The sequence below is a fragment of the Brachyhypopomus gauderio genome, chromosome 1 (assembly GCF_052324685.1).
Source record: "Brachyhypopomus gauderio isolate BG-103 chromosome 1, BGAUD_0.2, whole genome shotgun sequence".
NCBI lineage: Eukaryota > Metazoa > Chordata > Actinopteri > Gymnotiformes > Hypopomidae > Brachyhypopomus > Brachyhypopomus gauderio.
In genome coordinates this window covers 51,613,455-51,632,274 of record NC_135211.1, presented here as the reverse complement: position 1 = coordinate 51,632,274, position 18,820 = coordinate 51,613,455, and the positions used below count along the sequence as shown (strand labels likewise).

Genomic DNA, 18,820 nt, shown 5'->3' with positions numbered 1-18,820 from the left:
TAGACGTAGCCATACCGGCTAGCCGTATAGCGCTGTCACGGATCACTTTACTTTTACGTGGCATAGTAATCAAGCACCGACACACAGACTACAGATACACACGGAAGAACACAACGCGTAACCAAACGAACTCAACAACTTATTTTTATATGAGGCACCTAAAGACCACGAACACACCAAAACATAAGACTAGGCAAATCAAGGACACTGTGGTACAGAACCATATAAACATAAATGTGAGACCATACATCCAATACAATAAGACACAGGAAACATAGAACGCGTAGGCTATATATATATATATATATTATTAAACACCAAATCGTGGACAACACACCGCTGGACTACAACACAAAGAGACATGACCGAACCGACAATAAAACTTACACAACCCAAGGCGATATACAAATGAACCACAATGAAGAGAAACATGACGAAGCAGAAACAAAACCTTACAACTGAAACTCGAACTAAGCGACACACATCTAACTCACATTGACAATCACCGTATATTCATAAAACAAGCAAGACCTAACATGTAACATACAAACTAGAGCAAGACTTAACTTACACCAAACGAACAGAAGCAAGACTACAGCATACAGAACTCAAGCACGCACAAGACTTAGAGGAAGAATTCTAAAACGTATTATCTAGACCAGTGGTTCTCAAACTTTTTAGACAAAGTACCACCAACTGTCAAACGAAAAACCTCCACGTACCACCTACTACCCCCCCCCCCCCCCCCCCCAAAAAAAAAAAAAAAAAAGAAAAAGCTGTTTGGCAAGTTTTAGTTGTTGACGGGGGGGGGGGCGGGGGGGCGAATGTAAATTGTTACCGGGAGGATGTAAAATAGACACGAATTAAGTATTAGGCTATATCACGATGGTTGGCGCCAGAGCGAACTAGTAACTCATTGAATCATAGATGTGGATCAGAGGTAAATAAACTAGATTTTTTTTTGTCGACGTGAGAAATCGGATGTGTGGCGTGTGAAGACGGTCAAATGCGTGTGTCTCACGCATTTGGCAACCCTGCTCATTACACACATATGTTATAATGTAGTTCTCCTGTAGTTCGTGTTTGTAGTGGTTGGTACAGCACAAAAATTCTTCGTGCGACATGCCCTCATACGCATATCGCACGTAAACGAGCAAGTTGTCTAAATCTGCGACGTCTAGGGATTCATCTAACTGCAGTGAGAAGCATTTACTCATTTTAATTCTCTCGGTCAATGTTTGTCTGACGTTGTCCACCATTTCATCAATTCTGCGAGTGACCGTGTCGTTTGAAAGATGCACCAGGTCGAACTGTTTAGCGACATTTTCTCCGCACATAATACGAGTAATCCCTTTTAGTTTCTGAATTTCAGGACTTGTCATAATTCTGTTTTAATAAAAAAAATGTGTTGTGTAAAAAAAAAAAAAACCTCAAAGCATCTTTTATTTTCCGAGTTCATCTGGCGTACCACCGCGGGGTGCTCTGCGTACCACCAGTGGTACGCGTACCACAGTTTGAGAACCACTGATCTAGACAGACTTTGAATGAAACACGAACATTGACCCACACCACATTCCAGGAAAACAAAGAATATATACAAACCCAAATGAACACAAAACAAGCGACAGCTGAAATCAATGAGACAAAACGAGAGGCGGAACTAAACAGAAGACCAGGGGAGGAGGAGCCGGGCAGACAGACAGGGAGGGGGCGGAGCCAGGCGTGACATATATATATAGCGAATACACTGGTTATTTATAGATTATGAATGGGGCACCATCCTGATTGCTCAGGAACCAATATTGTAATAACAGAAATAGGTGTAATATGGTTTAATCAGTCTCATTTCCAAAGGGTTAAGTTCTGATTCCGTGCAGGGACCTAATACCATCGACCAAAATATGTATTTACCACCGTGACCAGATTAATGAATAAATTTCCGAATTTATTGAATGGTTGATATTACAATTGATGCATTATAAAGAATAGCATATGGAATGATTTGGCTCAAAACGAAACTAAACCTTTATGTAAATCTATTAATCTAAACCAGAGATATAATAGTAAACAACAAAGAATAGAAAATTAAACAACAGCGAATAATAAGCAACTATCGATGGTCACAGGATTTAAAGAGGAGAAAGAGAAGATTTGGGAAGAGGCTAATGGCAAAAAAATAACTATATCGGACTCTGGGAGGGAGAGATATAACTGGTAGTAGTGTTGTGTCATTCGTGGACGATTAGTTCGAATGAACGAATCATTTGAGTGAACGTACTGAATCGAATCACTTCCTCAACTGATTTGTTCCTTTCTCAGTTCAGTAGTTGAGCTCAGCAGCGATCGTCCAGGCTGGCAGGGGAACTGCTGTGTGGTCTGTGAATCACTGAATCACCCACAAATCTGGAGGCGGATATTCTCATTGCGAGGGAACTGTGCTTGCTCAGTGAACTGAACTGAGGACTCTCGTTCACTCTCTGATTCGTTCCCAGAACTGAGGGCTCTCATTCACTCTCTGATTCGTTCACTGAACTGAGGGCTCTCATTCACTCTCTGATTCGTTCACTGAACTGAGGGCTCTCGTTCACTCTCTGATTCGTTCGCTGAACTGAGGGCTCTCGTTCACTCTCTGATTCGTTCACTGAACGCACTGTCACTGTGATTCACATTTGCGCTGCCACTCAGTGTAATATTCACACTGAATATCCTGAATATAGCGGATTGATATGCTATAACATAGTCCATATGTAATACTGTAATCCTATTGGTTATTGATACTTACCGGAACCCCTTCCCGATGTGCCTGCACGTAGTTATGATACTAGGACAGTTGAACTTAGTTGAGTAGTTACCCACAGTTGGATGTACGTATATTCATGTAGATGTTTGAATAAACGTATCAGTTAATATAGCACGCCAGTGTGCTCATCTTTTCTTAGAACAAGAAAACAAGACATGGTGTCAGAGTAAAGAACGTGAAACTACAAGGAAATAAGATGGACACAATAGGAGTCCCCACACCGCAGATGGACTGGGATGCTAGTAATCTGTCAGTAGCATGGCACAAGTTCAAACTCCATGTTGATTTAATGTTCGCGGGACCGTACAGAGCTCTAGAAGAAGAGGAAAGATGCAGTTATCTTCTCCTATGGGTCAGAGAAAAGGGTATAGGCATCTATGACACTTGGACATTAACAGCTGCACAACGCAAGTTGTTGAAACCATACTACGATCGTTTTGAGGAATATGTAATGCCAAAGTCCAACGTAATTTTCGCCCGATACAAGTTCAATGAGAAGGTGCAAGGCGGGAACGAGCCATTCGAACAGTTTGTCACAGACCTGAGGATGCTAGTGAAGGACTGTAACTATGCTAACAGTGATGAGATGATACGGGATCGTATTGTTTTCGGAATTCACTCACCTAAAGTTCGCAAAAAGTTATTGAATTTTGGATAGGAATTGACATTGGAGGAAGCACTTGACGTCGCTAGATCTCACGAACTTGCCCAAATACAAATTAAAACGATGGATGACAATTCGCGGGAACAGTCAGTTCGTGCTATTAGCAAGCAACCGTTAAAGAAGGCAGCTTGGAAACCCCGTCATGGCAGAGTGCAAGAGGGTAACGGTGCAGCATCCAGACGTGAGGAGTACCGAAAGCGAAGCAAGACATGTCGATCCTGTGGTAACAAACAACATGACGTGAGAGAAAACTGCCCTGCGAAAGGTAAACAATGTAAAATATGCAACAAGTGGAACCATTTTGCTAAAGTTTGTCGTTGTCGAAATAGAACTGAAGTGCACACAGTCAGTGAAGCTAGAACATGACACAACGATGCAGATAGTGAGGACGAACTGTTTATTGATGCGGTAACACAGAGAAGCAGAGCTCATGACATAGAACAAGTATTCACAAGCCTGCTGGTCGGACCAAAACAAAGTGCAATCAAGTTCAAACTGGATACCGGTGCTACAGCCAACATCATTCCCACACGCGTCTTCAAGGAATTGGGAATACACGACGTGCTTCAGCCTTCAACACGCCCTCTCTACAGTTATGGTGGTGAGCAGCTCGTCGTCAGAGGCAAGTGTAACATAAAATGCCAGTACAAAGACAAACAGATGACTTTGAAACTGCATGTAGTTGACACACAGGCTCCCCCAGTGTTAGGTTTAAGAGCATGCCTAGATTTCGGACTGATTGAGCTCATCCTCTCTGTGTCAAACCAACCTGAGCAACCTGTAATGGAGGAATTTGCAGATGTGTTCAAAGGAATAGGATTATTCCCAGGGGAATGCACCATCCACATTGACCCTGATGTAGTGCCTGTAGTCCATCCACCACGGCGTGTTCCTGTTGCGCTGAGAGATCGCCTGCGAGAGGAGCTACAGAGCATGGAGAAGCAGAACATCATCAAGAGAGTCACCGAGCCAACAGACTGGGTCAACTCAGAAAAACTCAGAATATCCAAGCATATCCTTTATTTATATATATGTGTGTGTGTGTATATATACTGTTGGTAGCAGCAGAAAAACCCCGCACAGGCAAGCTGAGGATATGCCTAGACCCTCGTGACTTGAACAAAGTAATCAAATGTCCACACTACCCATTACCAAAGCTAGATGACATCACAACCAGGCTCGCTGGGGCAAGTTACTTTAGTGTAATGGATGCAAGATCAGGCTACTGGGCTATAAAGCTCACAGAGGAGTCTTCCAGGTTGATAACATTCAACACGATGTTTGGACGCTACCGTTTCCTGCGTCTACCCTTTGGCCTGAAATCAGCACAGGATGAGTTTCAGAGAAAGGTGAACGAGACCTACGAGGACCTACAAGGCGTCATGGTGATAGTGGACGACATCCTCATCTACGGAAAGACCAAACAGGAACATGACAAAAACCTACGTGCAATGCTGCAAAGCTCCAGAGAACGAGGAGTCAAGCCTAATCCAGAGAAGAGCATCGTCTGCGCTACTGAGGTCAGCTACTTTGGTCACCTCATCACCAAAGTCGGAGTCAAGCCAGACCCTGCCAAGATCACCGCCGTGAGAGACATGAAGTCTCCAAAAGACAAAGGTGAGCTCGAGGCTGCTCCAGGACTTGCAAGTATCAATGCACCCCTGCGGCACCTGTTGAAAGAGTCCAGTGAGTTTATATGGGATGTACAGCATGAGACAGCTTTCCAGAAGATCAAAGACCTCATCACACTTGAACCAGGTCCAGTATTGACATATTTTGACACAACATATTTAGACACAACAGTTGTTGTAAAAAGTGTCCAAGTCCAAGCCCCCAGTGAGCAAGCCAAGGGCGACACTGGCAAGGAAAAACTCCTTAAGGGCATGAGGAAGAAACCTTGAGAGGAACCAAGACTCAAGGGGGGAACCCATCCTCCTCTGGCCGAATTGTGTCTTTATTGTGTCTTTATATCAACCACATATCACATAATTTTCAAATTTCAGAGGCACATGGTTCAGGCATGGATCTGAAGGGCAGAGGTTCATAGTTTAGACATGGGTCCGTTTTTCTGGGTCCTTTAAGGGCTGGAAAACTGAATACTGGTTTTATGAATAATTACCATTCCCATGGTTGGAAGGTTTTCGAGTTTGGTTTATTTAGATTGAGTTCGCCGAGTTGTTTCCAGTAGGCTGAATTCCAATTATGTGTACAGTTCAGATTTGGAGTTACAAAGATTAGTGCTGGGCGGTATACCGGTTCGCACCTGTCGTGGAAATTTTCTAGAAATAGATGAGGACTCAGACGTGGTTAAATGATTAATTTATTACAAATATATAAATACACTGCACAAAAAAATAAAGGGAACACTTAAACAACACAATATAACTCCAAGTCAACCACACTTCTGTGAAACCAACTTGTTCAGTTAGGAAGCAACACTGATTGTGAATTAGTTTCACCTGCTGTTGTGCAAATGAAATAGACAACAGGTAGAAATGAGAGGCAATTAGCAAGACCCCCCCTATAAAGGAGTGGCTCTCCAGGTGGGGACCACAGACCACTTCTCAGTACCTATGCTTTCTGGCTGATATTTTGGTCACTTTTGAATGTTGGTGGTCCTTTCACACTCATGGTAGCATGAGACGGACTCTACAACCCACACAAGTGGCTCAGGTAGTGCAGTTCATCCAGGATGGCATGTAGTGGAGACAGCTAAACGCCATTTCACTGTGACACCCAAAATGGAATCCTTTGCCTAGAACTGAGCAACTGACTCACCCAGATTTCTTTAATGGTATGTAAAGATAAACACTGATTCTTTACAACAGCAACAGGCCCCAAAGGACCCACATCCGTAATGGTGTTTACCTCCCAAAAGCCTACAATGCTGGCCTTATGATCTCCTGAGCTTGGGAGAGAGGCCATCTAAGAGAGGCTGGTCAAAACCAACCTTCGTCGGAGGACACTGGGACCACAGTCAGGAAGGACTTTAGAAGGAAGGAAATTATTCTTGAAACCAGTATTCAGCTTTCCAGCCTTTAAGGACAAAGGACCACATGACCATGTGCCTAAATGTGAACACTGTGCCATGTGGTTGATATAAAGACACAACTTATGATCTTTCATGTATTCAGTATTAAGTGATCTTATTAGAATACGTGTTACTGTATAAACACACCACATTGATGCATATCTATGTATTAGTTTGTATGTTACTCATCGAATGTAATCATTCCTATGTGTACGTATGTGACCTCACATTCATGCCTGTCTGTGCATTATGTGTAATTTATTGTCCAAAAGTGGAAATTAAGAATGGCTCAATATGTAGACTAATAGAACCAAATTAATTCTTGTTTAGGCAGAGTATGTAAGACAATTTATTTAGGAATTCCCTTTTGTCTTCATATTGTGTTAATCTGTCTTCTTTGGTTAAGTCATTAACTAGACCTGGAAAGACGGGCACCCCTCGCTCCTCTCTTTCTCTCTCTCTCTCTCTCTCCCCCCGTCTGGGCAAAGGTCATGAATATTCATCAATAAAGGCCAATGATCAATGGCCTAATGAACATGAAAGTGCCTTACAATTACGCCCCTAAAACTTGTTTTAAAAGCCCATGCTCGAAGCGAAACAATGAGCTTGGCAGCCTGGTAATTTGGGAAGACTTGGAGAACTTCGCCAGAGTCGCCGAGACTCAAAGACTCGAACACGCCAAACGATCGCGACTGTTCGTGGGACTCACGCCGAACACCGCAGTGTCCAGAAGAGCGATGCCAAGAAACCGCAACTAATGCTCTCACCGAGTCCAACAGAAGATTCTTCTTTATTTTATTTTATTTTCTTTATTCTACGTTTCGTCGTCAAAAGTACTTTTATTTCGTCTAGTCGTTCAAGTCAAGCTCATCTTCTTTCTCAGTCAAGTCATCTGCACAAGTTTGCGCACTCCAGCTGCGACTGTGACGTCACCGCTAAGTCTTCGCGACTCGAGCCGTCTCACGTGACCTGCTCCGCAGACCTTAGCTGCCTCAAGAAACGAATCGTGAACGCGCACCGGTTGGTCCGCATCACCACGCCTCTTCTTTGAAGTAAGACGCTCAGTTCATGTGCTGTTTTGGGGTTGCCAGCTTCTATTTCTCCCAGAGTCCAAAATAGTAAATACTGTTACCATTAACCTGCCCAAACCTTCTCTTTCTCTTTTCTATTCTCTCTCTAAAGACCTCGTGTCCATCCCTGGGTCCTATGCTAGTTAGGCAAGTCTTAGGATAGTCAAATAAATAAATCTCATGATCACCGACAGTTATTTATCATTCGCTGTTGTTGTTTAATTTTATATTCTTTGTTGTTCACTATTATATCCCTGGTTTAAATTAGTAGATTCACATATAGGTTTAGTTTCAATTTGAGCCAAATCATTCATATGCTTTGTATCAATTGTAATATTAACCATTTAATAAATGTGGACATTTATTCATCTGGTCACGGTGGTAAATGCATATTATGGTCGATGGTATTAGGTCACTGCGCGGAACCAGAACTTAACCCTTTAGTAATGAGACTGATCAAACCATATTCCACCTATCTCCGTTATCACAATACTGGTTCCTGAGCAATCAGGATGGTGCCCCGTTCATAATCCATGAACTAACATATGTATCCGCTACAGCACATCAATGCGAGCTGTGGCAAGAAGGTTTGCTATGTCTGTCAGTGTAGTGTCCAGAGGCTGGAGGCGCTACCAGGAGACAGGCCAGTACACCAGGAGACGTGGAAGACACTTTTAAGTTCAAAAAACTGTTTTTTTGCCTTTCAAAGTAAAATTCCTATGATCAAGGATTTTTGATTGTTGTGTCCAAACAGTTATAGAGAAGTATGAAAACATTTTACACATGTTTTAGTACTTTGGTAAGCTACACTATGAGTCTATGCAGCTAGCATGATGTTAGCCCAAAACTACTGGATGATGCATTTTTTCCCAAATGGTGGGGTTGGGGTGATTTGTGCCATAGGGCCTGGGGTAAGTTGTGCCAGTGGCACAACTCACACCCACTTATGAATATTTTAAACATATTGTTTTTTTTTGTAGTTGTACATTGTATTCTTATATTTAATCACTTAAACTATGTGACATTCTTAATTTTAGACCCAAAATAGAAATAGACCATCATGCCACGGAGTTATAAGACGAAGACATGCAGGGCTTCCACTCCTCTAGAGGACATGGACAGAGTAGTGAAGAGGTGTAGAAGGGAAGTCTATTGGTCAGGTGGCGAGGGAGATGAGCATATACAGGATGTCATTAAAACAATACATGGAGAAGAAAAAGATAGATGGAAAAGAAATAGGATATAAAAGAACTGGACTTATTTAAAGCGTATAGGTTCAACTTATGTAAATGTAAACTGCAATGGATCAATAAGGGAAAAATTAAGATATATGCTAATTATGCTAAAAAAAACGTAATATTTGCTACTGTTTTTGTTTCATTTTGAACTGAACTTTGTTCTGAAGTGTTAGGCCTTGTTTAAGAAAATTTATCTTTTGTGTGCTCATGTGGCACAATAGGCTTGTAGAAAATTAGCCTTTGATGTTGTAAAGTAACTTTAAATAAACCTTAAATTAGTAATTTTGTATTGAATTTGTCTAGCTTTTATATAGCATTCCAGTTCTTGAGATCAAAATATATTATTTTACTTCAGTAATCAATGGCACAATTTACCCCAATGTATTCTCTCCAATGGCACAACTTACCCCGCACTGGGGGCAAGTTGTGCCACGAGACCACTTTTTTTCAAAAAGCTGTATTTCGTGAATACTATATTTCACATCCAAAGTGACTGATTCCAGGGATGCCCCACATCCTGAAATATATGTACATATTTTAGTTGGAAGCATTACTGTCATAGTCTCACTTTAAAGTCACTTTAAGTAAAAACTGGCACAACTCACCCCACTCTCCCCTACTGAGCCTCATTTTGACATGTTTTAAGGACATTACATCAAAGTTGGATCAGCCTGTAATGTGTTTTTCCACTTTAATTTTGTGTGTGGCTCCAAATCCAGGCCTCCATTGGTTAATAAATTTGATTTCCATTGATGATTTTTATGTGATTTTGTTGTCCGCACATTCAACTTTGTACAGAACAAAGTATTCAATGAGAATATTTCATTCATTCAGATCTAGGATGTGTTATTTGAGTGTTCCCTTTATTTTTTTGAGCAGTGTATATATAAATAGGACAAAGACAGACCCAGACATGAGAGTCTCATTCAAGCATGACAACTCTGAAGGCAGGGGGGCAGTCCCCCTGCTTATATACAATCTTAAACACAATTCAGCAGTTCTAACAAGCAGGTTATCTTAAGCACAGCATGTTCCAAAACATAGGCACCCAGCAGGCTACTTTGTCTCACATCTGTGTATCTCCTAATATGGACTTCCCTAGAGTTCGCGGAAGCAACTGATGAATTTTTTTTATTTTTTTATTTAACCTTTATTTAACCAGAAAAACCTCATTGAGATTAAAAATCTCTTTTTCAAGAGTGTCCTGGCCAAGACAGGCAGCAGTACATTCACAATTTACAATAAAAACAATCATACATAAAGACAATAACAAGTTTTCAATACATCAGAACATAGAATCAAGACAATAAGTCAAATCAATTAATCAGTCAAAACATTTGCAACTAGAAGCATCCACCTCCAAGTTGCTCAACATCCTCTTAAAAGAGCCCAAAGAAACCAGATCTTTAAGTTTCAAGTCTTTTTGTAGCTCATTCCAAGTAAATGGAGCTGCAAACCTAAATGCCTTTTTTCCCAGTTCAGTTCTAACTTTAGGAACAGACAATAAAAAAAGATTCTGGGAGCGTAGATTGTAAGAATCAATACTCCTATGACTGATATAGGTCAGAAGGTAGGATGGGAGTAGACCTAAAATAGACTTATAAACTAAAATAGACCAATGATATTTTCTACGAGCATACAACGAAGACCATCCAACACGCGCATACAGCATACAATGATGTGTAAGAGATTTAAAATTGGTGATGAACCTCAGAGCTCCGTGATAGACAGTATCCAGAGACTGTAAGCTTTGAGAAGAGGCGTGCATATACAAAACATCACCGTAATCTAATACAGATATAAATGTAGCAGAAACCAGTCTCTTTCTAGATTCAAAAGAGAGACATGATTTTATTCGAAAGAAAAAACCTAACTTCAGTTTTAATTTTTTAACAAGTTGCTGAATCTGAGCAGTAATCAGTTGAACACAGAGAAAGCTAAACGACCCAAGTATAGTAGCCTAGTGACTACCAGTTAACAGAGTGCTCTTACCCCCAGCGCTCTCCCTGACCTGGGTCACAGTATAGCACACATGCATAATATGAACTAAACATGGTTACACTGAATCACACTACTTCATTATTGTAGTCATGTTAATGACTTAACGTTAACAGAACACGTTAATGGTCTTTGTTTTACTCTCAGATGATCAGATAATTTTAGCCTTCTAAGCTTTGGGAGAAGAAAGTCATTAGGAGTGTGAATTCCTTGGAGCCTGTTGCTGGGTAGAGAACCAGTGTTTATCTTTACATACAATCAAAGAGATTAGGATGGGTCAGTCTCTCACAGGAGTCCACTCTACATGTGATAGTAAAATAGCCTTTGCTGTCTCCACTACACAGAACAAGAGAGAGAGAGAGCGCAAGTGACTTACTGTTAATCTAAATTAGCAGACATGTTTTTGCTCATACAAAGCACAGTATGTAATGCAAAGCATTTACGCAACAGTTAATACCACTGTCATCAAGGGTTTATACAGAAAACGCCCCTGTCACTTCCTGCTGTCAGTGGAATAAAGTTAATTTAACACCCACAGGAGAGTGGAGAGTGTTGTGTATTCACACACTATTCAAAAGAAGTACAACTGTACAACTGAAGATTGGGATGGATATTTATCAACATTCAGACAGAAGAGCAGATTCAGACAGTGATAATGAATATGAAGACATTTATGCGAATGTGGAACATTTAGAAACTTGCGAGATCAGAAGTGGAAAGGAGCCCTCTAGTGAATTAGACTCAAAGAAACACACACCCGTCCAAAACAAATATGTTCATCGTGTGAACACTGAGAAAGTTCATACAGCAGATCCTCAGTACAGAGGTAAGAGCAAATTTTTATGGGGATTTTCCACTGACCAATTACTGCACTAATATGACTAATCACTTACAGGCATTTGACTAAACATAGCTGTGTCCCTGGAAACAGTGGGGATTAGTTAACAAGACTTCTCAGGTTCAGTCTGCACTGTATTGTCTTGCAATGGTATATGAAGGCCTTTCAAAAACATATTGGAGACTTCAGCCCAGGAAGTAGTTTAGATTGTGATCCCCTGAAACAATGAACTTAGTTAAATGAATTACAAGTATACTATATGGCAGATTCTAAAAGGTGTATAAAATCATGCATATAGCATAGACTGGTGCGATAGTGAAACCTTAGTGACCTTAAATTTAACATGTATACTATAGATTGAGTAACTGAAGAATTTAGGATCAATGTCATCTTACCAAGTAGACCACACCAACTCACAGAACAGCTTATGAAAACTGCTTATCATCTGTTGCACAACTCCCTCCAGAGTTACACACCACCACTTTAAACAACATTAGTACAAAAACTGTGTTGGGAGTTTTATGGTGGGTAGTAGTAAATCCACCTTCTTATGGTGATGCTGAATGTACAGAGAATTTAAAAATTACATTACATCATGTAATGATTTAATGTGTATGAACCCAGGAACCAGAACTACAGGGAGCAGATGTTCCAGACTGACTGCAGTGTGTCTGGGGCTGCTGTGTGTTCTCCTGCTGACTGTCATCATAGTGCTGTGGGTCAAGTTCACTGCAGAGAGAGACCAGCTACAGACCAGATACAACAACCTGACTATAGAGAGAGACCAGTTACTGACTAAGTACAACAACCAGACTATAGAGAGACGCCAGTTACTGACCAAGTACAACACCCTGAAGGTAGAAAGAGACCAGCTAAAGAAAGAGCAAAAACAACTCCAAAGAAAGTTTTCTGAACTAGGTAAGTGCATATTTACCTTTAACTCTAACTCTGTTCTAATTATTTTAATAGTTTTAATAGCTTTCCATGTTATTGTTATCTTATTTACTTTACTTTATTACCTTATTTTATTTAGTTACACTTTATGTCTGTTCTAATTATTTTCCATCTATTTTCCATTACATTATTTTTGTGACGGGGTATAGAGGCGGCCCGAGGCACTGGTTGCATGTCAGGAGCTTAATTATCCATGACAACGAAAAACAGAAATGAGCATGAAGCAAAACAGAAATAGCAAAGCTCATAAAAGAGTTAAATACTAAGAGCAGAGACGAAGGGATCTCCTTAGTAGGTGCAGGATGTAGGAGACGCTTGAGTCCTCGAAGGAATGTGCAGCACTGGACTGCAGGACCTGCGGACATAAAAATGGGTGCAAAGTGATCGTGTACAGGTGTCAGTAATTAGGTTTTTTTTACAGTCGGACCAGGGAAGTGGCTTGGTGCAAGGGGGCGTGTGTGTAGTGTGTGAGCGTGTGAGGGCACGCACCCTCTAGTGGCCTCCTGGTCGACCCACCGTGACAATTTTATTGTTTGTTTCCTTTTTATCTTTAATTTCTTTTAACATTTTGTTTTTTGTCTTCTTGTAACGAATGGAGGAGACAAAGAGGGATCCTGACACTTCTTATCTTTGTTTCCTTTTAATGTTAATGTTTAATATTTTTTATTCTGTATGTGACGCTGTGGCGCTGGAGGAAGGACGAGACACGAGTCCGGTCTTTAGAGACGAACGATACGTTTATTGACACAAAGAAGCGCTTACAGTGCACGTAGAACATAAACACAAACGTGTACGACTCTAACAAAGACGAGCACGGGACACTGCGCGAACGCACACTAAATAGACAAACCACATAATCCCCGCGTGATGACGAGACCAGCCACAGTTGATTCTGATTAACCCACGGACACAACCACAACCACGAAGATACACAGACGCAGACGACTGGACGTAGACGACATGAACACACGCCCAAAGGGAGGGGTCAGGGGCTGCACCGTGACACTGTAAAGTTGCATGCATGTATAAAAGGTGCTATACAAATAAAGATTATTATTTATTATTATTATTATTATTATTTGCACACCATTACCAATAGGAAGTTCCAAAGGAAATTGTGTCTAAAGCTGGTAGTTTGATTTAGTTGATTTACTAAAAACTATGGCACCAAGCTTCTTCTTTTTTCTGTCCAAGTAATTCAACACACTTGTGTCAGAGGTGAGGCTCTGTGCTGCTCTTCCTGTATATTCACATATCAGTGTGTCAATGTGATTATCGTGAACATGCTGAGAGACGTGTCAATTTGTTTGGTCACCACTGCAAGATCGAAAGACTGGACATTTCTACACGTCCTTTCAATTTTCATGAATGCATGAATTATATAATAATGTTTATTTATGTTATATAGTGCTGTCCCAGTACCATAAACAAGACTAAGATTTTTTTCACAATGCAGTATAGAACCTGGGTCTTTGTTAAATAAGTGTTCTGAGAAATAGATTTCTATATCAGGATGGAGATACTTCAGCTCCAGTATCTACTACATCTCTACTGAAGAGAAGACCTGGAGTGAGAGCAGACAGGACTGCAGAGAGAGAGGAGCAGACATGGTGATCATAAACAGCAGAGAGGAACAGGTGAGGGCGGAGCAGATTAACATGTGAGGGTGGAGCAGAGGGACAGGTGGGTAGGGGGAGACAATAAATTATACCATTTTACCACAATGACAGGAGTTCATCAGTAAAACTCTCAGCAGCGTGCGTGCTTGGATTGGCTTGACTGACAGTGAGAAAGAGGGAACTTGGAAATGGGTGGACGGTACAGCACTGACCACTGGGTAAGAGACCACTGAACTGAAGTCTGATCATGATGGAGTTAATGACTCTTGCTCATTACCTTTAGAAACACAGGTGAACCTCTGATTCTCTGTTTCAGATTCTGGGATCGTGGGGAACCAAACAGTAATGCAGGAGATGAGGACTGTGTTAATACTGGCTATGGGTCTAATGTAAAGACCTGGGCTGATTATCCTTGTATTGACCATTTTGTTTGGATTTGTGAGAATAACATTTTTAACTGAGCCTCTATCTGGAGTTAAGAACTTTGGGCATTTTTGCTGTTTAAGCATGGTTTCATAAATGTGTCTCTAAACATAATTATAGCATTTTACCCACGTCTCATATCAAAATGTTCAGAACAATCTCAGCTCTCTTCCTAATGAGGTTACATTGACTTAGAGTATTGCATAAATAAATAATATGGTCCTAAACCTGAAAATATGAGGCACATTTTCAAAAATTCTTTCATATTTTATATGAAACTACACATTTTGTAACGATCCAACCAGGAAGACACAGATCCAATTGCGGAATGCAGTGGTTTTATTGTTTAAAGTGAGTACCGAGTACTCGTACAGGTGAATAACTCCGTAGAGTGTGTGAAGTGTAAGAGTGCGGTGGTTGAGGTCAGGACGGTCCAAGTTCACGCCGGCTAGACAGAGGGCTGGAGGTACAAGAGGGCTAGGCTGGGAACTAGGTCTGGAACGAGAGCAGAGGTCAATACACAGGAGATCAATCACGGAGAGATAACGCTTTGTAAGTTGCATGCCAACAATACTTCACAACCCGGAAGTGAGAGGGGGAAGCCTAAGTATTCGTGAATGTGGGAGTAAACGAGCGGCAGGTGTAAGGACTAATTCGGCAGTCACGTGCTGTTCCTGACACATTTACTGAAAGAGATCAATAATATTGATGCTTGAAATATGTTTGCTCAAGTGTTTGCTTCACAAAAATAGTCAAACATGTAATATATAGTAGTATACAAGTATATAGAAATGTGTACACCAAACTACAAACTACAGAGTTGACATCAGCTTAGCCAAAACATATCCACTCATCTAGATTATTCTATACCAGAGGTCACGAACAGGCGGACCGCGGTCTGGATCCGGACCCGAACGCAGTCCTGTCCGGACCCAATCCCGTTCCTGATTAACTGGATACGGACCCAAATGCCATCCCATTAAGTAATTAATTTTAAACCGGAGCACTTATTTCAACGCTATTGAAAAAAACACTCCGTCACGAGTGTTACGTTCACCGCCACCCCCCCCCCCCCACCCCCCTCAACAACTTACGTTTGCCACCCCCCCTCCCGTCCCCTGGACCGCTGGTCAGAGCTATCTGCCAAATTTGGCCCGCGGAACAATATAGTTGATTACCCCTGTTCTATACTATACTTTCACATCTACAAAGCAAACATCTAGGCAAAAGACAAAAACGAAATCATTAAAAAAAGTAAAAATAATTTTATAAAGAATAAATGACGAATTTTGCACAGAAGCAGCTTCTAGCTAGCTAGCTAGCCATCACCGCTATGTAGATCACTAGGGTTATTAGTAGTTGAAGGTGAACCACTGAAGCAAAACTGGTTTGTTTACTCGTTTACCGCAGGCTACTGAAAGAGGGTGCATGTCAAGTCAGGGGCTGCAGCCCACGAAGTGCGCATTTGTAGGCCAGTTATGTCAATATGCCGCGCCGAAGGCTGTCCCAATTCGCAGGCTCCTCCTTATGCGGCCGACGAATGTAGCCTTCAAAACCCCAAAAACGAATGATGCATCTGAGTATCCTTCGCGTCCCACGATATCCCAGGATTCATTGCTTTATGAACAATAAACAGGCGACATGGCTGAGTCTAGTGTACAGGCCAAAGAATTCGTTTTTAAATGTAGGTATTTTTTAAATATGGAAATTTATACTGCAATGAGATGCTAAATAACATTATTATTATTATTATAATTATTATATAATAATTAATATATTGTAAAATTATTAATGTTATTGCAGGTAAACCTGTGCTTTGAGTATTTACTAAAGTGTAATGTTTTTCAAATACATTGAATTTTGTCGACAGATAATGCCTAGTTCTTCAAAAAAAACCAATAACAGAAAAAAAAGCGGTTTCTGGCTCCATTTTGTCGGACAGCTCGCTAACACGTATGTAACGTATGTAACACGTATGTAACGGGGCAGAGCGTGGTCACGCAAACATACATACGTCTTGCGAAGACTAGACTGTCTCGTTTAACAGCCGTGAGATGCAGCCTACCTGGCCTTCGAAGTGTGTGCCCTCCGTGGGCTGCGGTCGATGCGGTCTACTTAGGCTGCAATCAACAATTTTGTCATCAAAACTAAATTTGGCAATACTTGTCAAACACAAAATAACAAATGAATGAGTCCAGGTATGTCAGTAAATGGGAAACAGGTGTCACTCAATAATGAGGGGTGGATGACCAAGACAGCCTGTGGAATTCTGGGTACTGGAGTCCTTTGAGGGCTGAATGCATGATAGACAATACCATAAATTGTATGGTTTCATTGCTTCCTTTATTCTAACATGACACCTTACACAACCAATCACACACTTATGAGAAGCAGCAGTCACTCAAATAACTTGGTCCAGCATTCTCTCTACCAGAATCCACAGCCTCCTGGGGGACTGAATGGGGTGCAGGAAGGGGAGAGAGGACAGACCCTAGTGACAGAGCACCATCCACCACTGGGCATACAAGCACACAAACATTCATGCACAGACACATGTATTTTATTGAACATGAAGAGACACACAGTCACACACACTCGGGGAAATTTTTGTCAGGGACTACTAATTTACCTAATCTCTGTTTTTGGACTGTTGGAGGAAACCAGAGACCCTGGAGGAAACCCATGCAGCCACAGGGAGAATATAGAAACTCCACTCAGATAGGGACTTGAACCAAAGACCCAAGTGCTGAGAGGCAAACTTGCTAACCACCAAACCACCGTGTTGCCTGGGTGTGCGTGCGTGCTTGAGTGCGTTGAGTTGAGTTGCCTGCATGTGTATGTGTGTGTGTGTGTGTGTGCGTGTGTGTGTGTGTGTGTGTGTGTGTGTGTGTACGTATGTATGTATGTATGCGGGTGTACATGCTCCTGCCTGCTGTGTTAAAAGAGAAGACAGACATATGACGGTCATGTCATAATAAGCAATAAGATCACAAAGCAGAAACCTCTGTACTAGTGTGGTTAACAGAACGTCTAAATGGCCATAATATGAACAGCATTCAGTCTTTCCCTCCCATCAAAATTATGACCAAATTATGACCTACTGAAATTTGCTCTGACATTTATCTGGACTTTTTGAATATTTCTTAAACCAGGAAGCTGCCATGAAGATACCTGGTACCACTTTTCAATGATGGATTGTGTATCTATTTTTCACAGTATCATACCATTGCTAAAAGAACATTTTTAGACCAGTATAGGGTTGTTTGTAGTGATGAACAGACATGAAGCTTGTGGGGCTTTTTCCTGATGGTGCCTGGAACACTGAAAATTGATGGCAGAACAGTGACACCTGGTGGTTGTCAAATAACAACAGGCATAGATTAAAACAGCACAGCCATACAAAGTACATCTGTCGTCACTGCACTAAACAGATAAACACAAAACACCAACTTTACGAGTCCAACAATAACTGACGAGGAACAAGGACGAGACACACACTTAAATACCCACCACAGGCACAAAAGGAAGCAATGGGTTGGGGAAAAACACACGGACAGGCAGACACAGACATACAGGAATAAAAACAATTGAGCTTCCTGTGTGCCACACTGGAACCTCAGGGGTACCTTGCTTAGCAGGGGTGGCAGTTTTTGGGGGGGGGGGGGGGGGGGGGGGGGGTGCAGGCTGAAGTTTGTGTGTGAGCTACAATAGCTCTAGGTAAAGTAATTAAGAAAGTAGTGAACATATAATTTAAGACAATGTACAATGTGAATTAACTGAAGTAAGAAGAGATGTCTGGTTTGTGTGTGAGTGTGTTTTGTAAGAGAGAGAGAGAGAGAGAGAGAGAGAGAGAGAGAGAGAGAGAAATAAATTCAAACAAACAATAAAACATTGTTTTATTAAAATATACAATAAATTCATACATTTATTAATTTATACATACATACTGTATATTTGTGACATGGGCACAGAGGCGGCAGGAGGCTGTATCATAAAGCTATTATTATTCATCACAAAATAACACAGGAACTCAGGCCACTTGGCAAATGTAACGTAAGACGAATACTCAAGAGTCCAAAGAAGAGTTCCACAGGTGACAGGAAGCTTGAAAGAGAGTGCAGGTTACTTCCCACGATGCAAGGTAAAGATCAGGGATGATTGTGCAGCACTGGACTGCACGACCTG

At 41.3% G+C, this 18,820-nt stretch overlaps 1 protein-coding gene across 1 annotated transcript; it reads left to right on the top strand.

The window, feature by feature from the left end:
- The first annotated feature begins 11,334 nt into the window (after positions 1-11,334).
- On the top strand, positions 11,335-15,602 carry LOC143524844 (uncharacterized). Its single transcript, XM_077018293.1, has 5 exons — positions 11,335-11,627; positions 12,264-12,557; positions 14,106-14,230; positions 14,324-14,430; positions 14,529-15,602. The coding sequence occupies exons 1-5, from the start codon at positions 11,408-11,410 to the stop codon at positions 14,671-14,673; spliced, it is 891 nt and encodes a 296-aa protein (XP_076874408.1). The 5' UTR covers positions 11,335-11,407; the 3' UTR covers positions 14,674-15,602.
- The last annotated feature ends 3,218 nt before the right edge of the window (positions 15,603-18,820 follow it).

Bases quoted from the DNA above. Each gene is read 5' to 3' on its own strand.
- LOC143524844 (XM_077018293.1), top strand. From the start codon at position 11,408: ATGGATATTTATCAACATTCAGACAGAAGAGCAGATTCAGACAGTGAT. The intron at 11,628-12,263 runs GTAAGAGCAAAT...GTATGAACCCAG, and splicing joins AGCAGATCCTCAGTACAGAG to GAACCAGAACTACAGGGAGC. The intron at 14,431-14,528 runs GTAAGAGACCAC...TCTCTGTTTCAG, and splicing joins GGTACAGCACTGACCACTGG to ATTCTGGGATCGTGGGGAAC.